The sequence below is a fragment of the Pan troglodytes genome, chromosome 16 (genome assembly GCF_028858775.2).
Source record: "Pan troglodytes isolate AG18354 chromosome 16, NHGRI_mPanTro3-v2.0_pri, whole genome shotgun sequence".
NCBI lineage: Eukaryota > Metazoa > Chordata > Mammalia > Primates > Hominidae > Pan > Pan troglodytes.
The window spans coordinates 41,355,970-41,374,446 of record NC_072414.2 but is presented as its reverse complement, the minus strand read 5'-3'; the positions used below and the strand labels follow the sequence as shown (position 1 = coordinate 41,374,446).

The 18,477-nt window shown below is 34.6% G+C and overlaps 1 protein-coding gene and 1 pseudogene across 6 annotated transcripts in view; both read left to right on the top strand.

The window, feature by feature from the left end:
* FAM227B (family with sequence similarity 227 member B) overlaps window positions 1-18,477 on the top strand; it is a 297,097-nt gene that overhangs the window by 242,726 nt on the left and 35,894 nt on the right. For all 6 annotated transcript variants that reach the window (XM_063794131.1, XM_063794130.1, XM_063794134.1 and 3 more), the window contains 2 exons: window positions 6,241-6,338; window positions 10,082-10,243. In XM_063794131.1, coding sequence (XP_063650201.1) covers window positions 6,241-6,338; window positions 10,082-10,243 — 260 coding nt within the window. The remainder of the gene's footprint in view (window positions 1-6,240; window positions 6,339-10,081; window positions 10,244-18,477) is intronic.
* LOC453418 (signal peptide peptidase-like 2A) lies at window positions 10,868-12,650 on the top strand (annotated as a pseudogene).

Here is an 18,477-nt window from a genome sequence, read left to right as displayed (position 1 = left end):
AACCCACAGAATGGCAGAAAATATTTGCAAACTACTTATCTGACAAGAGATTAATAACCAGGGTATATAAGGAGCTCAAGTAACTCTATGGGAAAAGAATTGAATAATCTAGTCAACAAATGAGCAAAAGACTTGAATAGACATTTCTCAAAAGAAGACGTACAAATGGCAAACAGGCATATGAAAAAGTGCTCAACATTATTGATCATCAGAGAAATGCAAATCAAAACTGCGAGATACCATCTCACCCCACTTGAAATGGTTTATTTCCAAAAGACAGGCAATAATAGGCAAGGATATGGAGAAAAGGGAACCCTCATACACTGTTTGTGGAAATGTAAATTAGTACAGCCACTATGGAAAACAGTTTGGAGTTTCCTCAAAAAACTAAAAATTGAGCTACCATATAATCTAGTAATCTCACTGCTGGATATGTACCCCCAAAAGAAAGGAAATCAGTATATCAAAGAAATATCTGTACTCCTGTATGTTGCAGCACTGTTCACAATAGCTAAGATTTGGAAGCAACCTAAATGTCCATCAATAGATGAAAGAATAAGAAAATGTGTACATATACACAATGGAGTACTATTCAGCCATAAAAAGAGTAAGGTCCAGGCATTTGCAACAACATGGAAGAAACTGGAGTGAAATAAGCCTGGCACAGAAAGACAAACATTGCATGTTCTCAATTATTTATGGGATCTAAAAATTAAAACAATTGAACTCATGGACATAGAGACTAGAAGGATGGTTACCAGAGGCTGGAAGGGTAGTGGCAGGCTGGGGAAGAAGTTGGGATGATTAATGGAGACAATAAAAAAAAGTAGCTAGAAAAAATGAATAAGACCTAGTATTTGATAGCACAACAGGGTGACTATAGTCAATAATAACTTAATTGTACATTTTTAATAGAAAAGAAAACCACCCCATTTACAATACCATAAAAACAAATAAGATACTTAGGAATAGATTAGCAAAAGTGGATAAGATAAGGCTTATCCACTGAAAATTACAAACCAGTATTGAAAGAAAGTATAGAAGACCTAAATGAATGAAAAAACTTCCCATGCTAATGTATTGGAAGATTTAATATTGTTAATACAATACTCCCCAAAATGGTCTACAAATGCAACACAATGCCTATTAAATTCTAGCTACCTGTTTTGAGAATGATATAGAAATTCATATGGAAATGCAAGGGAACAAGAATAACCAAATCACTGTTGAGAAAGGAAGAACAAGGTTGGAAGACTCAAAATTCCTGATCTCAAAACTTGCTACAAAGCCACATTAATCAAGACAATGTGGTACTGGCATAAGGGTAAACATATAGGTAAATGAAATAGACTGGAGAGTCCAGTAATAAATCTCACATTCATGGGTTATTGATTTTCTAGAAGAATGTTGAGACCATTCAATGTAAAAAGAATGATTTTTTCAGCACTGCTGTGACAACTGGGGTATTCACCTACAAAAGAATAAAGTTGGACTTGTACCTCACACAATATACAAAATTTAACTCAAAATGGATTATATATTTAAATATAATAGCTAAAAATATAAAAATCTCAGAGAAAACAGGAGTAACTCTTCCTGACCTTGATTTAGGAATGAGTCTTAGATATGACACCAAAAAAGCAACAAAATTAAAAATAAATAAATTGAACTTCATTTATCTCTCTTTTCACACAAAGTGTTGCAAATTTTCCTGGCCTTCTCTTTTATGGGACATTTTTAGATATGGAACTGTGGAAACATGGTTTCAATGAGGAACACATATCAATAATAAGTTCACACAATCACTAATACAAAGGAGGAACACATCAATAATAAGTTCAAACAATCACTAATACAAAGATGGTTAAGAATTTTTATGACAGTACCAGTCAAGACTGTCAAGGTTTGGTTATAAAATAAAGATAGTCTCAATTCCTTCTAATTTTATTATTCTCAATAAGCATAGTTTGTACTCCACATACAATTAAATTAGTCTCAATTTTATATCATCCTAAAAGTTCTTGTGTAGATAAATTTACATATCATGGGAAAAGTAATTTATCAGATGGTATGCTCTAAGTTTTGCCTGTGAACCCATTTAGTGGTGGATTTTTAAAAAATGTTTTTCATTCTATAGGAAAGATTTTTAAATGGGTCAATAAGTTTCTTCACCAGCACCTTTGATCAAATCTTAAGCTTAAAAGCTACTCTTTTATAAAACATATGTAATGTTTGGCTCCACAGAGCCTTAAATACATCAGTTTCTTATTCAGTTACTTGTCACTTTGGTTCTTATTAAAAAAAACAATAGAAATACTTTAAAAATAATAACTTGTGTCTTGCATCTATAACTTGCCTGAGCAATGATTTGGTCCTTAGAGATACAAATATAATTCATAGTAAGAAATAATGGATAAAAGTAACTCCCAAAAATGCCAAAATAAAGTAATAATAAGATGGCACTTTCCTTGGGAACCAAATGTGATATGAATCACTAATTTATTATAACATTAAAAATCTTCATGTTTTTGGATATACTAAATTTGGTGCAGAGTTAGTGAAACCTAAGGATGCTAGCGATCTACATAAGTATACACTTCATAGTTAACAAAGTATATGTATAAACACTTGGACTGTATAATCTCTCTGTGAAGTTATTTATAATTATGCATATTATGTTAACATTACTTGGAGAAGCAATTCTAATTTAGAGCATTGTGAAGGTCCTTAATCTTTCAGTTTGCCAATTTGAACCATGAATTTCACACAGAGAGGTGGGAGGATGGATCTGTAAGTAGGTATGTAGAGAGATATAACTCATTTGAGATTTAATATATATACAAACCAATGACTGGGCCTGCAGATGATCAGATTGAAAGGACTTGGAAGTATGCATATAAAGATCTGAAACAGTCAGAGAAGCATGATCAGAAAATACACACAATAAGACATTAAGAATATACTCATGAGGCCGGGCACGGTGGCTCACGCCTGTAATCCTACCACTTTGGGAAGCCAAGGTAGGATCTTTTGAGGTCAGGAGTTCGAGACCAGCCTGACCAACATGGTCAAACCCAGTCTCTACTAAAAATAGTAAAAATCAGCTGGCCATGGTGGTGAACACCTGTAATCTCAGTACTCAGGAGGCTGAGGCGGGAGAATCGCTTGAACCTGGGAGGCGGAGCCTAGATGGCACCACTGCACTCCAGCCTGGGCAACAGAGCGAGACTCAGTCTCAAAAACTCATGAATATGCAATATTTTATTTGAAATACTCATCATTTTCCTATATTATTGGACAAAATTGCATTCACATTTTATTTTTTATTTGCTAAGATCACATACATTTTGCCTAATGGATACCTATATTTTCTCTATTTCTCCTGGCATTTCTTTTCTCCAAGAAAATGTACCCCTCTCTCCAAGGTACATTCCAACTCTTGAGCTTCTAAAATTATTATTACTGTGCTATTTTGGTGCATTCTGTAGTTCTTATTTATGAGGCTTATTGGATTCCTTCCTAGACTTCATTAGAACAACTAAAAATCTCGGGAATTCTGACCATTTACAGGATTTAAAAGTCGACTGTAAAATTATATCAGGCTTGGGTCTCAGGTATTCTCTTTGTAAATGACTCTGAAAGATCTGATCTTGAAGTAATCTAGCCTCAAAAATTCTTGCTTTGATACCAACTATCTTTATAAAGTAGAGCTTTTATCTGGTGTGGTTGGTTAATGGAAAAACCAGTTACCCAAATCAGGAATCATGGAAAATGATACTTGTATCTTTTAGCATTTTAACTTAAAACAAGTTAAATATTGCATCATTTGTCTGTCTTTTAATGCAGGTATGAGGCCTTTTCTTGAATTAACTTGCATTTCAATACAAGATTAAAAGTCTCTTTCTGAGAGTAGTTCTGATTTTAATTACATATATTCTAAAGTGTATCTATCAGCAATACTTTTTCTGTTTGTATAGTTTAGTCAATTATTAATATTTGTGACCTACACTTGAGCTTTCTTTAATTTTTCCAACATATAGGAGTTATTTGCATTTCAGGAAGACTGTTAGAATAAAAACTGCAAAAGTGGATAGCAATAACCATACTTACTTACATGTCTCCCTTTTAGAGGGGATAACATCTCTAAAATAAATAGGGGATAATTATGGAAATGAAATTTTCCCAGTGCAAGTGGAGGAAGACTGGAACATTTTTTCACTAGTGAAATTTCTGGAGACTTAGTAAGAACAGTTAAGACATTTTATTATAGTTTTATCAGATAGAGTCATTTTTGGATTTTCAAGTAATATTCCCAAGCTTTCAGAGATGCTGAGAACAGAAGAAGCACTAAAACTATAATTTGGGGGGATATTAACATTTTTCCCTAAAACTAATCAATGGGTTAGAGGAAAAAAAGCTAATAAATATAGGCATTTTAATGTTATTGATCAGTCATCATATCTAGATGAGTTTCTTTGCAATTTTTATTTGACTGTTTTTCTCGTTAAATTGTTTTGCTTTACTATTTTGCCATTGCCTTACTCCCAGCTTAGATACCTTGCCTCATATTAATGTATACTACTATCTGTTAAGTAGCAATTCCACAATTAAGCTCAGGTGATTTGAAAAGTAAGCTTTTTATTGTGTGTACAGTGAACATGAAGGAGAGGTTCTTTTATTTTTTTAATGATACTGGTTCATAGAAGACTAGAAATTAAGTAATATCATATATATTAAGTATTATATGTGTATTTAAGAATTTTCAAAATTGAGCAAATTTTGAAGAAAAAAATATGGTTTATTACTTTTCTTGCCCATTCTAATTCTAAATCTAATATTCTTTCTACTCAAAATGTTTAAATGTAAGTTCCTTGCTAACCAATTCTTTAATCCCTGGTGGACATAAATGCTTACCTGCCTTTAGTATTTCAAGCTAATGCCTAATATTTCCTAATGTCTAATGTCAAAAATCAACCCAAGTAACTTTCTTTAACTCTTAAAAGGTTTGTCATCAACATTACAATCACTAGATCTGATTAGTCTACCTGGTAACTGATAATCAGTGCCAGAGTCTAGAACAAACCTCTCAGATCACCTTTTTTCTCGGATGTTAAGATACACTTAATACCTAGCTTCTGCTTTTAGGCTGATTGACATACCTGATTAAATCACATGGCTCTCTTTTCCTTTAAGAAGTGGCACGAATCCCTCTGTACCCTCATGCATATTCATGCTGGCTGAAAGGAAAGGTCACCAAGTCTCCTCTTATCTGGGTGTATTGTCAGAATATGGAAAAACAGGACTCTGACAGGCAGAGGCCCAGGTTGCTTATTGCATTTAATTAGAGGGTCATTGCTTTGGACTTAGAAGCAAAAGACCCAATTTATGTCCTCTCCTTCTACTACTTAGTAAATAGTAGCTTAAACAAGTCATAGAACTTGCACTTTAGTCTTCTCAACTGTAAATTATGGAAAATGTTTCTTAGCTCACTGAATGGTTTGCGAGGATGACATAATGTAAATAAATGAATTTTATTTCATTTATTAATGAATTTTATTTCATTTATTTATTAATGAATTTTATTTCATTTATCAATGAATTTTATTTCATTTATTTATTAATGAATTTTATTTCATTTATCAATGAATTTTATTTCATTTATTTATCAATGAATTTTATTTCATTTATTTATCAATGAATTTTATTTCATTTATTTATTAATGAATTTTATTTCATTTATTAATGAATTTTATTTCATTTATTTATCAATGAATTTTATTTCATTTATTTATCAATGAATTTTATTTCATTTATCAATGAATTTTATTTCATTTATTTATCAATGAATTTTATTTATTTATCAATGAATTTTATTTCATTTACTTATCAATGAATTTTATTTCATTTACTTATCAATGAATTTTATTTCATTTATTTATCAATGAATTTTATTTCATTTATTTATCAATGAATTTTATTTCATTTATTTATCAATGAATTTTATTTCATTTATTTATAAATGAATATTTACAATATATAAAGCCCTATTGAGTAAAAATATGAAATGTAATATTTATTTCCTCTTTGGGACAAGTTGTAACAATGTCTTAACACTCTTTATCCATGTTTGCCTTTCTCCATGTTTAGGGTGCATCGTTAAAAGGCGAAAGAGGTATCATGCTTTTTCTGTGAAGGAAAAAAATACCAGAATTTTAAAAAGTATTTTATTTTCTGTTTTAGGTATCGACTTCAATATTATAAAGATTCTAAACAACCCAAGAGCATATATGTTGCCCATATCCAAGGAAGAATCAAGATTATCAAGACTAGCAACAAAGGTTTGGAGTATAATAATTATGAAAAAATTTCTTACTTGTTTAATTTGCAATATATTTGCAATTGACTGTGCTGTACATAGGCAATGCTGGTTATTACATTCTTACCATATATTTTGGAAAAGAATTTAATGGTCAAAAGAGATTTGTTTGAGGTTTAATCTTAATATTAAAAAGTTTTATTTTCTTCTGAAAATATCCCCATTTCTAATGAAAAATATCATAATATTTATCTTTTTTCCTCACAACATGTCTTGTCACTGTTTCTCCTTTGGTTGACATACAAAGGCTCCATCTGGTGTTTGCACATGAATATGATCTTAATAAGCAGCAAAGCTGCAGGCAAAACTTCAAAGGAGTATCAACAATAGTTGACCTGTCCTTACTTCTTAAGCCATGGTCCTAGAATAATTGACCACATGTAGATACTGTTACTCTTGAGTCTTGAATGCTTAGTTTCTCGACATTCTTGAAGGTGCCTTGCAAGTAGAGATTTCATGTACTCACCACCATGTGTTGCCTTAGTCAAAATTTGATGAGATTATTGACCTGCAATTCTGAATTTGATATCTCAATTTGTTAGACAATTAGATTTTAAGTTGGTTACAGTCTTTATTGCTAAAATTTTGTCTACATCATCTTATCCAGTCTGATAAGATAATTTATTTAAAATTAAAAATTATGCCTATATAAACCTATATAAAAACTATATATGCCTATATAAACCTATATAAAAACTTTCTGAAAGTCAGTATTTATGTTTTTCCCGGTATTTAATAACCCAAGTTTAATAAAATATCTTCCTACTTTATTCTGACCTTCACAGTGAGGCTAAGGATGGTTTGCAGGCACTTCAGATATTAACTGGTGATGTATAGAAGTCAATTTTGAATCAATGACAATGTCACTCCATTTCCTTTGGGGCAATATTGCCAGATTTAGAAATCAGAGATAAGTAATAAAAATTGTATATCTCATCTTCAGCAAACACTAAAAATGGTCTCTCATACTTTGTTTAGTAGCTAACACATGGGTTTGTAACAGATTAAACAACCTTTTTCAGAGGATGCTGTTAACAGATAGAAATTGGAAATACATCTTTAGTAGTATAGCACATTGCTGCATTTTTTGCCCTGTCCCATTGTACTAGTCAGCTTGGACTGCCAGAACAAAATACCATGGACTGGGTAGCTTAAACAACAGAAATTCATTTCTCATAGTTCTGGAGTATGGGAAATCCAAGATCAAGGAGCCAGCCAATTTGGTTTTCTGGTGAAGGCTCTCTTCCTGCCTTGCAGATGGCCTCTTCCTTGTTGTGTCCTCATATGGCAGAGAGAGTGAGCTCTGGTCTCTTCTTCTTCTTATAAAGACTCCAATTCCATCATTGACAACCTCATCTAAACCTAATTACGAAGAGCTCTGAAAATCATATTGCTTCAGCAATGGCCAAACTATTTATAAGTATTTCTTCTGGAAGGAAAAGACTCTGAAGGCCATAATAACTGTTTTCAAATATGTAGAGAGCTACTGTAGGAAAGCAGAATTAGAGTTTTTCTGTATGGCTCCAAAAAAGTATAAGTTTTGCCAATAAATAAGTGAAAGATACAGGGATATAGATTTCAGCTCAAGATGAAAAATTTTCCAGGCACCGAAGTTGTCCACATGCTAAATGGGTGCCTGTGGGTTTCTAGTCCCTGAAAGTGACACTGGGTATGAGCATTGGCAGAACACATATTCAAGCCTCAAAAATCAATGTTTAGCTTTTTACTTATTGTAGCAATTATCCTTTAATAAATTTTCTGAGAAATTAGGTACCCAAATCACCCCTTGGACTTTCTATTTCATCCTTTATGATCATTCTTAAGTTTATGAAGTTGCTTGATTCTTTGAATTTAGGCTAGGTTGACTTGACAATAAAAGTCTTGTTTCATGGAATCTTAAAGTGCTCTGACAAATTTCTGCTATTATCTTTCATGGGATGAATGGAAACATTAGGGTTTCTGCTCATTGGTTTGGCTATTTGGAATGTCTCTAGCAAGAGGTTTTTGGTCAACTTGCGACATTCTGCTTTAAAAACCAAAACACCAGGCCGGGCGCAGTGGCTCACGCCTGTAATCCCAGCACTTTGGGAGGCCGAGGTGGGCGGATCTCGAGGTCAGGAGATCAAAACCATCCTGGCTAACATGGTGATACCCTGTCTCTACTAAAAATAAAAAAAAAATTAGCCAGGCGTGGTGGTGGACGCCTGTAGTCCCAGCTACTCGGAAGGCTGAGGCAGGAGAATGGCGTGAACCCGGGAGGCAGAGCTTGCAGTGAGCCAAGATCACGCTACTGCACTCCAGCCTGGGCGACAGAGCGAGACTCCGTCTCAAAAAAATAAAAACAAACAAACAAAAAACAAAAACAACAACACTGGATTGCATTTAATACCTATTTGCCTCTTACCTGGCTGAAGTACTCTTAAAAACCATGAATTCTTATAGAGGAAAAAGGGCTGCAAACTGTGATTTTCTTAACTTAATAACTGATAACTGCAGAAAAATAACAGAAATGTCTATTTCTAGAATTTTAGTAAGATAGAATGTTTATCTTATAGTACCCAAGAAAGAAACAGGAAGAGTGTTGCAAAACAACTATCTAGACAGGCAAATTTTTAAAAAATCTAAACTGAGCTTGGGCTAGTTTTGCATACATTTTGAAGATTGAGCTATACGTAACCCAATGTGAATTATCATGGGAGCTTAAAATGAAGGAGTGATTTACATCATAGAAAACATGTCTGATATTGACATTAACTTTTTACTAGCAAAGAATTGCTATTGATTATGATAGTCTCATTATTTGAAATGGTTCTGTAGCTGCTAGGAATTCTGAAACATATTTTTTGCAAAAACCTATAGAATAAAAAAGTGACCATAAGCAAAAGAAATTCAAGAGAACTTTATGTATCAATAAAAGCAAATGAAAACAAAATTTTATTTCCCCACAGTAAGTGGAATCAATAAAAAATCTTTCATAATGGTATTACAAAGATTGAGGAAAACTTAAAATATTAGTAGTTGCTATACTGACATTTCTCCCATAAGAAGGGAATAATAGAATCTTGGAGTAATTATATTTATGGTTATTGTATTCTTGACATAGAATTTTTGGTCAACAGGTTTTTTTTTTTCCATCAGCACCTCGATGCTATCCCACTGCCTTCTGGCCTGTTTTGTTATGATAAGAAGTTAGTTATTAATCCTTTTAAAGTTCCCCTATATATGAGTTGCTTACTCTTGCTGCTTTTGAGGTTTTTCTCCTTGTCTTTATTTTAAAAAACCTTGTCTGGGATGTGCTAGGTGTGAATTTATTCTACTTAGAAATTGCTGAACTTCTTGGATGTGTTTTTCATAAATTTTGAAAATTGAGACCATCATTTGTTCAGATATTTTTCCTATGCCTTTTCCTGGCTTTGTTCATTTTCTTCATTTTTTTTTTTTTCTGTTCTTAAGACTGAATAATGTCTATTGCCTATATGCAAGTCTGATGATAACTCAAAAGAGTAGAAGAGCCTTACTGCACGTACTTATAGACTCATACTTTGGTAAATTCCTCTAATTAAGAAGATGCTTTGTAGAATTTCCTTTATTTTAATATATCAAATGGTAACTTTATTTATGCTAAATATGAAGTTATATTTTATTCACAGTTTTTTAGAAACACAAAAGTAATCATTGTCTTGATTATTTTTTTCCCTCTTACAGTCGCACTATAGTAGTACTGGTCCAGAGTTTAATCGTGTTCTCTTCAATTTTGGAGGTCAGAGTCCATTGATTTTATATTATCTTAAGATGCATGAGCTGGCTGGTATTTCCAAAGCACCTAAGAAAACCAAGATTAAACTCACTAAGATATTCCAGGAACCATATCCTTTTTAAAGCTTTGCTTTAATATAATTTCTTTCAAAAATAATATTCAAAACATTTCACTGAATGTCTCACTTGAGAAACAAATTGAATGCATGTTTTATCAGTGCTTCTGTAGTATTAATATTTACTTATGCTTAAAACTTTGGTAGTATGTTTGGCTTTTCTTTATTAGATCTAATGCTATGATTTTGCATGTAAGAAAAATAAAACAAACATTAACCCAAAGAACTTTTAAAACTGGTATATTTGGTTCTCTGATAAAAGGCTATCTTTGCAACTTTACTGTTCAGTGACTGGTTTCAAACATTTGTCAGAATTATGAGGCATGGGCTTCTAGCCTTCTCCAAAGAGAGTTTTAGGCATGTTTTAGCTGTGGAATTCTTTGTTCAAATGAAAATTTATCAGAACATTTTTTACACATTAAAAAATTTATTTTTATGTGTAAAATAAAAAATAAATTAAAATCGGAGCTCTTTGGTTGAAGCAGGGGTAGGGCCCAGAGTTCTGTTTTTTACAGTCCTATCTTCAGTATAACTTTTCTTGGCCCAGTCCTCATTAAGGACTCAGATGAATCCCAAAGGAATTAGAACACTAGCCACTAAATTGGAGTGTGGGCTGCAGTGGCGGCCCCTGCAGCAGCGGCGATCCCAGCCTAGCCCGGCCGCCCCGGCCACGGAGGCAGCGCAGTGGCGGGACTCCCAGCCTACCCCGCCTAGTGAGCCGCGCTGCGCCACCCCACCTGCCACCCACCAGTCCGATGGGGCCGCAGCGGCGGCTGTCCCCTGCCACGGCCGCCCTGCTCTGGGGCTCCCTGCTCCAGCTGACAGCCGCTCAGGAAGCAATCTTGCATGCGTCTGGAAATGGCACATCCAAGGACTACTGCATGCTTTATAACCCCCATTGGTCAGCTCTTCCAAGTACCCTAGAAAATGCAACTTCCATTAGTTTGATGAATCTGACTTCCGCACCACTATGCAACCTTTCTGATGTTCCTCCTGTTGACATAAAGAACAAAGCAGTTGTGGTGCAATGGGGAAGCTGCCATTTTCTTGAAAACACCAGAATTGCACAGAAAAGAGGTGCTGAAGCAATGTTGGTTGTCAATAACAGTATCCTATTTCCTACCTCAGGTAACAGATCTGAATTTCCTGATGTGAAAATACTGATTGCATTTATAAGTGACAAAGACTTTATAGATATGAAGCAGACTCTAGGAAATAACATTACTGTGAAAATGTATTCTCCATCGTGGCCTAACTTTGATTATACTATGGTGGTTATTTTTGTAATTGCTGTGTTCACTGTGGCATTAGGTGGATACTGGAGTGGACTAGTTGAATTGGAAAACTTGAAAGCAGTGACAACTGAAGATAGATAAATGAGGGGAAAAAAAGGAAGAATATCTAACTTTTAGTCCTCTTACAGTTGTAATATTTGTGGTCATCTACTGTGTTATGATGGTCTTACTTTATTTCTTCCACAAATGGTTAGTTTATGTTATGATAGCAATTTTCTGCATAGTATCAGCAATGAGTCTGTACAACTCTCTTGCTGCACTAATTCATAAGACACCATATGGACAATGCACAATTGAGTGTCGCGGCAAAAGCATGGAAGTGAGACTTATTTTTCTCTCTGGACTGTGCATAGCAATAGCTATTGTTTGTGCTGTGTTTCAAAATGAAGACAGGTGGGCTTGGATTTTACAAGATATCTTGGAGATTGCTTTCTGTCTGAATTTAATTAAAACACTGAAGTTGCCCAGCTTCAAGTCATGTGTGATACTTCTAGGCCTTCTCCTCCTCTATGATGTATTTTTTGTTTTCATAACACCATTCATCACAAAGAATGGTGAGAGTATCATGGTTGAACTTGCAGCTGGACCTTTTGAAAATACTGAAACATTGCCAGTAGTCATCAGAGTACCAAAGCTGATCTGTTTCTCAGTAATGAGTGTGTGCATCATGCCTGTTTCAATATTGGGCTTTGGAGACATTATTGTACAGGCCTGTTGCTTGCGTACTGTAGAAGAGTTGATGTTTAGACTGGTTCTTCGTATATATACTATGTTTCCTCTACAGTTGCCTATGCTATTGGCATGATACTTAACATTTGTTGTTCTGGTGCTGATGAAAAAGGGGCAACCTGCTCTCCTCTATTTAGTAACTTGCACACTTATTATTGCCTCAGTTGTTGCCTGGAAATGTAAGGAAATGAAAAAGTTCTGGAAAGGTAACAGCTATCAGATGATGGACCATCTGTATTATGCAAAAAATGAAGAAAACCCTGTGATGTCTGGTGAACAGATTGTCCAGCAATAATATTATGTGGAACTGCTATAATGTGTCATTGATTTTCTACAAATAGACTTTGACTTTTTAAATTGATTTTTGAATTGACAATCCGAAAGTCTTCAATGATATGTTTGCAAATATATATTTTTATGAGCTGGTACTGACAGTTACATCATAAATAATTAAAATGCTTTGCTTTTAATGTTAAAGTTGTGCCTTCACATTAAATAAAAGGATATGGTCTGTGTAGTTTCCAAGATGTATTACATAGAGTATATTTTTCTTAAAAAAAAAAAAAAGGCCTTGACCCATCCCTATGCTTTTTTACTGAAATGTTTCTTCCAACTCTAATGGTAGATAAAAGTATTACTATCAAAGTGAGTTTCTGAATGGGTTTTACTGTAAATAATTATGCAAATTTTATCTGCTTTATAGAAATAACTGTTTAAGACCATGCAAGAAGGCAGTTCAACAGTGAAAATTTGGACCTTTTATCACTGCAGAGGTTAGAAATATAAAATTTTGGAATAAATGTAAGTGCATATTTTTGTAGTATGTTTTTTTAAAACCCAATCCTTTCATAAACTTGAGAACTGAAATTACTTCAGACTGCATGTGTATTAAGAACATTTTTTCAGGTGTAGAGAAACATAATATATAGAAATAAACACAATCAGAAATGACAAAGAAGACATTGCCACCAACCCCACAGAAATACAAAACAACCTCAAAGACTACTATGAACATCTCTATGCACACAAGCTAGAAAACCTACAAGAAATGGATAAATTCCTGGAACATACAACCTACTAAGATTGAACTAGGAATAAACTGAATCCCTGAACAGACCAATAACAAGTTCTGAAATTGTATCAGAAATAAAAAGCCTACCAACCAGAAAAAGCCCAGGACTAGATGGATTCACAGCTGAATTCCACCGGATATATAAAGAAGAGCTGGTACCATTCCTACTGAAACTATTCCAAAACATTGAGGAGGAGGGACTCTTTCCTAACTCATTCTGAGGTCAGCATCATCCTAATATCAAAACCTGGCATAGACACAATAAAAAAAGAAAACATCTGGCCAATATTCTTGATGAACATAGATGCAAAAATTCTCAACAAAATACTAGCGAACTGAATCCAGCAGCATGTCAAAAAGCAAATCCACCATGACAAAGTAGGCTTTACCTCTTGGACACAAGGTTCATGCAACATGTGCAAATCAATAAATGTGATTCATCACATTAAAGAGAACTAAAAACAGACCCATAAGATTATCTCAATACATGCAGAAAAGGCTTTTGATACAATTCAACATCCCTTCATGATAAAAAACCCTCAACAAACTAGACATTGAAGGAACATACTTCAAAATAATAAGAGCCATCTATGACAAACCCACAGCAAACATCATCAAAAGCTGGAAGTATTCACCTTGGAAACCAGAACAAGACAAGGATACCCACTCTCAACACTCCTATTCAACATAGTATTGGAAGTCCTGGCCAGAGCAATCAGACAAGAGAAAGAAGTAAAAGGCATTCAAATAAGAACAGAGGAAGTTAAACTATCCTTGTTTATAGGCAATATGATCCTACATGGAGCAAAACCAATAGTCTCTGCCCAAAAGCTCCTTAAGCTGATAAACAACTTCAGCAAAGTTTCAGGATACAAAATCAATGTACAAAAATCAATAGCATTCCCATATACCAACAACATCCAAGCTGAGAATCAAATCAAGTCTGCAATCCCAATGCCAATAGCCACAAAAAGAATAAAATACCTAGGAATACAGCTAACCATGTAAGCAAAAGATCTCTACAACAAGAATTACAAAACATTGCTCAAAGAAATCAGAGATGACACAAACAAGTGGAAAAACATTCAATGATTGTGGATATAAAGAATCAATACCATTTAAATGGCCATACTGCCCAAAGCAATTTACAGATTCAATGCTATTCCTATCAAACTACCAATGACATTCTTCACATAATTAGGAAAAACTATATTAAAATTTATGTTGAACCAAAAAAGAGCTTGAACAGCCAAGACAATCTTAAGCAAAAAGGACAAAGCTGGAGGAATCATGTTACCCAAATTCAGATTCCACTACAAGGCTACAGTAACCAAAACAGCATGGCACTGATATGAAAGCAGACACAAAGACGTATGGAACAGAAGAGACAGCTCAGAAATAATGCTGCACACCTACTACCATCTAACCTTTGACAAAGTTGACAAAACAAGTAATGGGGAAAGGACTCCCTATTCAATAAATGGTGCTGGGAAACTGGCTAGCTATATGCAGAAGATTGAAACTGGACCCCTTCCATACACGACATACAAAAATCAACTTAAGATGGATGAAAGACTTAAGTGTAAGACCTAAACCTATTTAAAAAACTCTGGAAGATAACCTAGGACATACCATTCTGAACGTAGGAAATGGCAAAGATTTCATGATAAAGATGCCAAAAGCAATTGCAAGAAAAACAAAAATTGACAGATGAAACCTAATTAAACTAAAGACCTTCTGCGCAGCAAAAGACCTATCAACAGAGTAAACAGACAGCCTACAGAATGGGTAGAAATATTTGCAAACTATACATGTGACAAAGATCCAATGTCCAGAATCTATAAGTGTATTAGTCGGTTTTCATGCTGCTATAAAGAACTACCTGAACCTGGGTAATTTATGAAGAAAAGAGATTTAACTGACTCACAGTTCTGCAGGTTTAACAGGAAGCATGACTGGGGAGCCTCAGGAAACTTACAATCACGGCAGAAGGTGAAGGGGAAGCAAGAACCTTCTTCACGTGGTGGTAGGAGAGTGAAGGGGGAAGTGCCATACACTTTTAAGCCAGCGTATCTCATGAGAACTTTCACTATCATGAAAACAGCAGGAGGGAAATCCACTCCCATGATCCAATCACCTCCCACCAGGACCCTCCCCCAACACATGGGGATTACAATTCAACATGGGATTTGGGTGGGGACACAGAGCCAAACTATGTTAATAAGGAACTTAAATCAACAAGCACAGAGCAAACAAACCCATTAAGAAGTGGGCAAAAGACATGAATGAACACATTTCAAAAGAAGACATACACGTAACCCACAAGCATATGAGAAAATGCTCAACATCATTAATCATAAGAGAAATGCAAATCAAAGCTACGATGAGATACCATCTCAGACCAGTTAGAATGGCTACTATGGAAAAGTCAAAAAATAACAGATCCTGGAGAGGTTGCAGAGAAAAGGAATGCTTATACACTGCTGGTGGGAATGTAAATTAGTTCAACCATTGTGGAAAGCAGTTTGGCAATTTCTCAAAGAACTGAAAGCAGAATTACCATTCAACTCAGCAATACTATTACTGAGTATATACCCAAAGGAATATAAATCTTTCTACCAGAAAGATACATTCACGCGTATGCTCATTGCAACACTATTCACAATAGCAAAGATAAGGAATTCAACCTAGATGCCCATGAACAGGACTAGGTAAAGAAAACGTGGTACATATACACCAAGGAATACTGTGCAGCCATAAAAATTAACAAGATCATGTCCTTTGCAGCAATATGAATGGAGCTGGAGGCCATTAACCTAAGTGAACTAATGCAGGGACAGAAAACTAAAACCACATGTTCTCACTAATAAGTAGGAGCTAAACATTGAGTACATGTGGACACAAAGAAGGGAATAACAGACACCAGGACCTACTTGAAGGAGGAGGGAAGAAGGAGGGTGAGGATCAAAAAACTGCCTACTGGGTATTATGCTTATTACCTGAGTGGTGAAATAATCAGTACAACAAATCCCTGTAACATCAATTTACCTATGTAACAAACCTCCACATGGACCCCTGAACCTAAAATAAAAGTTAAAAAAAAATTTACATCATAGGTAATATTTTTTACTTTAAGTTTTTTAAATTAATTTTTTAATTGACAAATTATAATTGTATATATTTATGGGGTAAAAAGTGATGTTATGATATATGTATACATTGTGGAATGACTGAATCAAGCTAACATATTCATCACCTTAAATACTTATCATTTATCCCTCCTAACTGAAACTTTGTCCTCTTTAACCAAAACCTCCCCATTCCACAACCCAACAGGTAATATTTCTATTGATAAGGAGTGATTTGCCCAAATCACAAGAGAGAGGATGACATTATTGTCTATGTGTAAGGATTCACATGTAAACACTGAGTAGATTGGAGGTATGTATGGAGAGGACTGGAGGGAGTCAATGAAATTTCACATCACAGGAGTGCTTATGTCTTCTGACATGATTTTAAATGTATATTTATTTATAAGGATCATAAACTTGTTTACTAGTTAAAGTACACTAATTCATTAGCAGAACATTTAAATATAATTTTTGGATGATCTTTGGAGTTTTATTAAAAACTTGATCACTTGATATTTGAATTATGAGTAAAACAGGAGAAAAACCTTGATGTCTAGGATTTAGAGCTGAATGCATGGTATATCTTTAAACTGCAGAATCTTGGATAAAATATATTTAGAGCTCCTAATTCTCCATTCATACTTTGTCTATGTTTTTATAAGCCCCCTCAAGCCCTTTATATGTTGAGACTAAGCTAACCAAAGAATACCCAAAAATTTAATAATTTTTTTAACATGCAAAATGCAAATTATTTAAAAAATTGAAAACTCAGAGCCAAAATGTTGGTGTAGTCTGTATGGTCTCATTAAAAAGAAAAGTGTATAAGCCATATCTGTATTTCTAACATGAGTTTTAAACATTCACATTTTGTTGCAGTTTAGAAAAATCTGAACTCAATGCAGTGTCATAATGAGTACAATGTTACTATAAACACATGCTCCCACTATCACACATGCGTACACAGACTTTTTTTTTTTTCCTTATACTGTAAGTTTTAGGGTACATGTGCACATTGTGCAGGTTAGTTACATATGTATACATGTGCCATGCTGGTGCGCTGAACCCACTAATTTGTCATCTAGCATTAGGTATATCTCCCGATGCTATCCCTCCCCCCTCCCCCCACCCCACAACAGTCCCCAGAGTGTGATATTCCCCTTCCTGTGTCCATGTGATCTCATTGTTCAATTCCCACCTATGAGTGAGAATATGCGGTGTTTGGTTTTTTGTTCTTGTGATAGTTTACTGAGAATGATGATTTCCAATTTCATCCATGTCCCCCTACAAAGGACATGAACTCATCATTTTTTATGGCTGCATAGTATTCCATGGTGTATATGTGCCACATTTTCTTAATCCAGTCTATCATTGTTGGACATTTGGCTTGGTTCCAAGTCTTTGCTATTGTGAATAATGCCGCAATAAACATACGTGTGCATGTGTCTTTATAGCAGCATGATTTATAGTCCTTTGGGTATATACCCAGTAATGGGATGGCGGGGTCAAATGGTATTTCCAGTTCTAGATCCCTGAGGAATCGCCACACTGACTTCCACAATGGTTGAACTAGTTTACAGTCCCACCAACAGTGTAAAAGTGTTCCTATTTCTCCACATCCTCTCCAGCACCTGTTGTTTCCTGACTTTTTAATGATTGCCATTCTAACTGGTGTGAGATGGTATCTCATTGTGGTTTTGATTTGCATTTCTCTGATGGCCAGTGATGATGAGCATTTTTTCATGTGTTTTTTGGCTGCATAAATGTCTTCTTTTGAGAAGTGTCTGTTCATGTCCTTTGCCCACTTTTTGATGGGGTTGTTTGTTTTTTTCTTGTCAATTTGTTTGAGTTCATTGTAGATTCTGGATATTAGCCCTTTGTCAGATGAGTAGCTTGCGAAAATTTTCTCCCATTTTGTAGGTTGCCTGTTCACTCTGATGGTAGTTTCTTTTGCTGTGCAGAAGCTCTTTAGTTTAATTAGATCCCATTTGTCAATTTTGTCTTT